The sequence below is a fragment of the Helianthus annuus genome, chromosome 15 (assembly GCF_002127325.2).
Source record: "Helianthus annuus cultivar XRQ/B chromosome 15, HanXRQr2.0-SUNRISE, whole genome shotgun sequence".
NCBI classification, from domain to species: Eukaryota; Viridiplantae; Streptophyta; class Magnoliopsida; order Asterales; family Asteraceae; genus Helianthus; species Helianthus annuus.
The window spans coordinates 58,391,787-58,399,595 of record NC_035447.2 but is presented as its reverse complement, the minus strand read 5'-3'; the positions used below and the strand labels follow the sequence as shown (position 1 = coordinate 58,399,595).

The window sequence follows — 7,809 nt, the reverse complement described above, 5'->3', positions numbered from 1 at the left end:
AAAGGTGTTACAAGATTGAAACTATAAAACCTGAACCTATTAAAAAAAAGTTAGTACCCAAAGACAAAACTAGCTATAAACCACAAGGTCTATCTGTGTAATTAATTCTATGGTTAATATATTAAAACACTATGAAATAGTCCTTATGTTAAAGACAATTTGTTGTTTAATTCTCATTATTATTAAAAAAAGAGTTAATTACACAAATGGACCCTATGGTTTATAGCTAGTTTCACCTTTGGGTATTAACTTTTTAACAGGTTTAGGTTTTATGGTTTCAATTTTGTAACACCTTTGCATAGTAACACCAAAATTAGTTAATTTTATCAATATAATGACTAAAATACCTTTTCATTTTTTTATTTTATCAATGTAACACCTTTGGGTACTAACACCTAATTTTATTTAAGTTTAAATCAATTTTACAAAATCTATTAATTTTTTTATTTTCATCTTTTTATTAATTTCTTATTTAACATAAAATCTACAAGTTAGGCCACCCGAGGTGGTATCAATTTTATGCGTGATGAAAGTTGTTCACGCGTGACAATTGCCAAACACCACCGCCACCCCTCTAATTCAATACGTGAAAGTTAATTCGTGTTATATTTTTGACGCGTTATGTTTTGATTGATTTGAGGGAAATTGTTGGTTGGGGGGAAATTTTTGGGTGTGGTGGTGATTGATGACTATTTCCACTAAAAAAGATTGTGAGTGATGGAATAATGGTTGATGACATGGCGGAACTTGATTGGATGTTGTGAGTGATGGAATTTGTACAAGTGATGACCACCCCTACCCCCTTACACCAGTAATTTTTTTTGTTCATTTACATTTTACTATTTTAGAACTTATACAGTTTCTATATTTTTTATATTGATCAATGAGATATAAAATACATATTAATATAAAACTAATTATATGCATAATTCCGTTCTAAAAAATTAAATACACAGTTGAAAAGTTTACTTGATACATGTTAGTTGAATCCAAAATTGAAAACGAGTAAGGTTTACATTATTTAAAACTAACAGCTTTATACATGTCTATTTTTTAATTAAATGAAAGATATTTATTATTATCTATCATATCTATCTAAAATTGAAAACGAGTAAGGTTTACATTATTTAACACAAGTAAGATATTTAATTTACATAAAACTATATAGCTAGTAGATTTTATTTAAAAAATCTATTCAAAAAAATAATGGTGTAACTAGTAGATTTTATGTTAAATAAGAATTTAATAAAAAAAATGAAAATAAAAAAAATAAATAGATTTTATGTTAATTAAGAGATATAATAAAAAGATGAAAATTAAAAAAAAAATAGATTTTGTAAAATTGATTTAAACTTAAATAAAATTAGGTGTTAGTACCCAAAGGTGTTACATTGATAAAATTAAAAAAAAAATTGGAAGGGTATTTTAGTCATTTTATTGATAAAATTAACTAATTTTAGTGTTAGTACCCAAAGATGTTACAAAATTGAAACTATAAACCCTAAACTGTTAAAAAAAAGTTAGTACTCAAAGATGAAAATAGTTATAAACCATATGATCTATCTGTGTAATTAACTCAAAAAAGAAATATATACATGTCAACTCTTATGCCTTCTCACAATTCTTAAAAAAAGTCATTTTTACAAATCTCACCTATATTTAATAACTAATATATTTTTATTTTAAAAAGTAGACAACATGATCAATTTACATTATAAATGCTAACACATTAATAGCTTGGGACCAGATTTTAACTTAAGGTTATTCTTGACCTTTTAGCTACAACATTTCAAATGCATAAACTTGTATTGTTTATGCAACTCTTACTAAACATCTTTTTTTTTTTTTAAATTTAACTAGTAAAAACTTCAAAATAATATACATGTCACTGGTGCATATGTTAATCAAGATAAATTAATTTTCATTCCCCTAAACTTATACATCTAACTTAATACATTCTCCAGTTAAAATATTTTTTATCACTACTAAATAAAACGTGTTTGTGTAGTAATGCATGTATATTCATAATTATTTATAAATACGTATAAAACTCATTTAAAAAACTCGCTTGAAATCGGCTAGTTTAAAAAACCGAGCCAGCTCACCTAAGCTCAGCACGTTCACAGACAAATCCAAGCACAAGCTAACCCTGACTCGGCTCAATATTTTCATGAATAACCCTATACTTGTTGTGCCAAATCTTCTGACCTTATGAAAGTTCCATGAAACCCATATGGAACTCTTGATGGAAGCTTAACCAAAGCTTCCATCTCCATAGTCATGGCATTTATAACCTGCAACTCTGATTCCCACATCTTCTCATCATGAACAAACACCAAAACATAACCATCATCTTCCCTCTCCGAACCCGAACCACTCGGAACAAAAAACGGCTCACCCCCGTATCTCTCTTCACCATACATCACCTTCTTTGTTTCCCTTGTAACCAAGTCGACTTTCGCAAACCCCGAAACCTTAGGCCATGGCTCGGCAATGGCGAGGTATGCAAACCGGGTTTTTCGACCTAGTTTGTAACGGTTCACCATACCGGCTTCTAGGTTGAGGTGATTGGAACCTTGGAGGATTGGGCGTTTGATTGATTTGCCGGTTTTTAAGTTGAGTCTGATTTCGGATAAAATGCATTCAAGATGATCATTATTGTTGTTATTGTTGAAGATGGAGTCTGGTGGGTTCATGCATGACCCGATCACGATGACTTCGTTCGTCTCCGGTTCTTCCCAAGCGTTCCAGAAGTGAAAGCAGAAGGTTTCCGGCGAGTCGATCCATATCATGTCGTCGGATGTTATCGCGTTTTTGGATAAAATACCGAATCTGTATTAGATAGAATATATTTAGTTAGGTTTGCCGTATAAGAAAATGTAATTTAATCATATCTTCTTCTATTTAAAGTAGAGGCGATTAAAAAAACTTTAACTAATCATGTCTTTATCCTATTAAAGTGTTCGTAGACAATAGCTTATTAGTATCCAAGTGTCTACATAATATTGTTTAGCGGTGTAAATGAGCCAAACCACTCATTTGCTACTCGAAAATGGCTTAAAGCTCGAATTGAGCCAATGAGCACTAGCATAAAAATAAGTTTATTTAATAAATGAACTCAAGTTGAGCTTCATTTATTTTGCTCGAGGTAGCTTCTAAATCGAAACAAAACCTTTAATTTTTATGATTTTTATTTTACATATTCAATATATACCTTTTTATATATATTATTATGTTGCATAAAAAAGATGTAATTTATATCTATGCGTGTGTATATATATAGAAATAGAAGAGAGGGGTGTGTGAATATTAACATTCATATCAAAAACAAGTTGTATAAAAAAACTAGCTAAGTTTAAGCTTAAAAAGCTAGTCACGAGCCAAACTCAAGTCTTATAAATAGAGCTTGAAATGAACTTGAAATGAACTGAGCTGAGCTTGAGCCATCGTAAGTTAAGCGAGCTGAAGTCGAGCCGAGACGAGCTCGTGCTAAGCTCAGCTCTTCACACATTGGCGTCTCTCCCCAATTAACTAAGTTGTAGGATGAACACACGTGTAAATTTAAAGAGAGTGTGAGTTAATCGTTTAAAAACGAAACAAAAGAAAAATAGAAAATCTAGTAACCTAGACATCTTGTTGTTGTCATAAACCACCGGTGATCCACCCTTAGCCATTTCTTCAAGTTTAAACACCACTTGTTGATCAGGAAGCACCACATAATTTTCAGTAATCGCAAAATCATGCATCATCGTGGGCACATCTAACTGAATATCCACAGCTGGGGACTTCTTACCATCTTTAGTAAACTTAAAATACTTCAAATACGGCTTCCGAACAACATCGTAGCTCAACGCAAACATCTCCCCGGTCACCGGGTCGATCTTCGGGTGCGCGATCATCGCGCACCCGAGCGTCCCAAAAAAATCATACCTTCCAACCGTCTCAATATCTGAAGATGACGTAACCCGTATATGATAAGGTAAATCATCTTCTGACATCGCGAGCAACCGGTTATTGAAATAAATCAACCCGGCGTTCGCGACCCCCATTCCTTTGCTCGGATCAACCAATCCGAACAAAGTACGAGCGTAAAGTAGTACCAGTCGTACCACACCGAAGTGACCGTGAAGCTCCCCGATTGCTTTAGGGAAAACCGGACGACCGGTTTCCCTCTCTTGAACAAGGCGGTGGGTCTCCGTTAGCTTACACGAGTAGCTAACGGAGTCCCCGTGGAAGCTAACCGCATGAACCATACCGTCACCATCGAACAGATGGTGTCCGGATATTGGTTCATAAAGCGGGTTAGCTCCATTGCGGACGTACACGCCCGTTATACAATTTGGTATGGTACCACTAACCGTTAGATTGTGGTTCGGGGATTGTTCGGGGACCGGGGCGAAGTTACCGGAGATTTGTACGCGTGGATCGGAAGTTTTCGGGAGGGGAATGCGGGTCTCATGTGACACCAAAGCGGCTTCTAGCATGTCGAATGTTGCGGCCGCGGCTCGCTGTAGGATATTCCATTTGAAAGGTTGGTGTGGAGAGTGTTGTTTGGTTTTGATGGTGGGTGTTAGTGGTAGAGAAGCATAGTTGAGTGTAGGTTTTGTTGAAGGTTTGGTTGTTTTCATGGTTGTTATGAATTGAGGTTTTGAAGGTGGAGGTAATGTTGATGTATAGGGATTGCTAGCCATTGGTTTGGGAGTTTGTTTCAAACTTTCGAGTCCGAATCGAATTCTGAACACTCCTAAATCATGATGGATGAGAGAAGAGGGATTTTAATAAAGAGAGTGGTGGAGACATCTAAAGGTGGACCACTTCTATATTATACTTTTTTTGAAAAGTAAATTTTATAAATACGTCTCCGACTCAAACGGGCAAAAGGCCATAGAAGACACACCTCCAACCAAAACGAGCAAGGGGCCAACTTCTATATTATATGACATATGACACCGGCTTGTGTTTTTTTTTTTTTTTTTTAATTTTCACACCCTTTAACTCTATTTCAAAATCTATGTTTTTATAAAGGTATTAATATTGATACACTCTTTAAGGTAGCGTTTGGTATGAATGAATGGAAGGTGAAATGGAATGGATCATTCTAATGGAATGAAAAAAATATGTTTGGTTATAATGTGGTAATGGAATGAAGCATTCCAAAGGAATGTAACTCCTTCCAAATATAATAATTTTCATTCCTTGGTATGTAGGTGTTTTTTTTTCCATTCCTTCAAGGAATGGAAAGAAATAAATTATTATTATTATTATTATATTTATATTTATATTTATACTTATACTTTTATTTGTATTTATATTTATATTTATTAATATTCATACTAATATTAATATATATCAAAAATCTATTATTAATTTTTTATCATTAATATATTATTATTATTATTATTATTATTATTATTATTATTATTATTATTATTATTATTATTATTATTGAGGCAATTATATTTTTGTCGTTTTTAATACAGTTGTGTTTCGTTACTTCTTCTTTTTTTGTTTATCAAATTGTACAAAGTAATGATTCATTCCATTCACATATGAGTAACCAAACATCACAATGGAATGAAATGATCCAATTCATTCCGTTGTTCATTCCATTACCTCGTCCATTCCATTCTCTCATCTATTCCATTACCCCATACCAAACAGACCCTAACTCTTTTCTTCTATTTCTATATATACTACATACATAGATATATACAACTCTTTTCTTTTATTTCTATATATACATAGGTATATACAGAAAAAAATAAAGTGAAAAATGATGTATTAATAAGATTTAAGGGTGAACATGATACATATATTAAATATATTAAATATAATGTTTGTAGTTTGATTATTTTCTACTTTTCTAAGATAATAAAAAAGATATATGTAATACCATCGTAATCTAATTCTTTAGTAATCTTATCTATTTTTAGAATAAAGAGTTTATAAATGTATAGTAGGTTGATTATTCATGTATCTTCTTACACGATAAGAAAATCACTTATCTGGACAAAGTTTAACGTAAACAAATGAAATGGAATAATGATCATCTATTTAATTAAAGAGCATATAAGGAAATAATTAGACGTGTATCAAAATTATTTCTTGCTAGAAAAATTGGTATATGTGTTATAACTTCAATAGAAAAATTGGTTTACCATGTTAAATTCATCCAAATTTGAGGTTTTTGATTTACCATTGTAATGTGTGTTGACACTTGACATATTGGTGTATCAATCACATTACAATGATACATTAACCTTTGCGAAAATTTGGTTCGTTATTACAAGGGGAGGAGGGGTGGTTCACTAGTGATAGTTTCTATCACTCCCACTATCCAATCAAATCATGTCATGTCATCACCCAATATTCTATCACTAGTGATAGAAATGTAGGGGGGTGGTATCACTAGTGATGGGATTCCAATGTACAAGTATTAATGCACAATGTACAAGATACACATTCATCACCAAAGTTTTTCAACGCGTTATACATATAACTCGTTATACTCCATCACTAGTGATGGAATTAGGCGGGGCGGTGTTCCACGAGTGATACTATTGTATCACGGCCCATAACGATGCCACCCTGTGTGGCCTAAGGAGTTTAAAAACATATAATGGTAGGTTGAACCATTACAATAGTGTGTCCTTGTAAAGTTTGAATACAATTGTAATTTGTTTTGATACATTTATATATAAAAATGTGTTAAACCAATTACAACGATAAATCCAACTTAGCATGTCTGAATCACTATTGTAATAAGTTTTGCTACAAACTAAATGTATATAACAATGTATCTAGTGTCTCCTGTTTGATTCACTCTTATAATAAGTTTTGATACACATGTTTATATTGGTGCATCAAAATCATTATAACATGCTTCAAAGACGTGACATCTTCTAGCAAATTCAAGTACAATAATGCTAGATATTTGAATGTACTTCTAGACGACTTAATTGAATATGCTACAAGAATAATGAAAGCCACCTTTTCATATTGATACATGTTAAAGTATCTTTGATTTTATCAATGGATTTGGACATCTATTGGTAAAGAAAAAGTTTTTAGAAACACCTATATTTAAAGGTTTTAGGTTCAATACTTAGACGACATAGTTAAAAAGAAATTCATTTTTTCCTACCCATCTTAAACACAACAAATTAACAAATTTTGTCTTTTTTTTTCAACTATTCTCTTTTTGTTTTATCTTTTATAAATGGATTTATTGTTAATAACATTATACATATAGGGTAGGATTTTAGAGTGAACTATGTGAACTAATCTGGGACATTGGATTATATCATCTAGAGATTTTCAAACAATGGCAAGATTGTAATTATAATGTTGTAACTTCCCTTTAAAATAAATGACATAAGGGTATTTGCGTCTTTTGTAAATTGCATTTATTAAACAATATAATCAAAATCCCTAAAATCTCGCTAGTTTCTGTATATACAAGATGCACAATTGTTAGTATATACATATGCGTACAGTCTCGCTAGTATCAGTTTTAACAAGATACACAGATGTTAGTTTATACACATGTGTACAGTCTCGCAAACTATCATTTTATACGAGATACACAGTTGTTAGTTTAGACATATGTGTACAGTCTCGCTAATAATCAGTTTATGCAAGATACAACTGTTAGATTATACAGATGTGTACAAACTTATATACATTTGTGTATTATATTCAGAAATGATTAATTAAATAAATAAAATTTTAACCATTTAACTTTTTTAACCAATTCAATTTTCCTTCTCTACCAATGCAAAATCTCTATCATTTCACCACTTTTATTTC

The 7,809-nt window shown here is 31.8% G+C and overlaps 1 protein-coding gene across 1 annotated transcript; it reads right to left on the bottom strand.

Moving 5' to 3' along the window:
- Positions 1-2,054: 2,054 nt before the first annotated feature.
- On the bottom strand, positions 2,055-4,766 carry LOC110911735 (9-cis-epoxycarotenoid dioxygenase NCED2, chloroplastic). The gene is made up of 2 exons (XM_022156365.2): positions 3,625-4,766; positions 2,055-2,832 (listed from the first exon to the last, which is right to left on the bottom strand). The coding sequence occupies exons 1-2, from the start codon at positions 4,689-4,691 to the stop codon at positions 2,181-2,183; spliced, it is 1,719 nt and encodes a 572-aa protein (XP_022012057.1). The 5' UTR covers positions 4,692-4,766; the 3' UTR covers positions 2,055-2,180.
- Between the last annotated feature and the right edge of the window lie 3,043 nt (positions 4,767-7,809).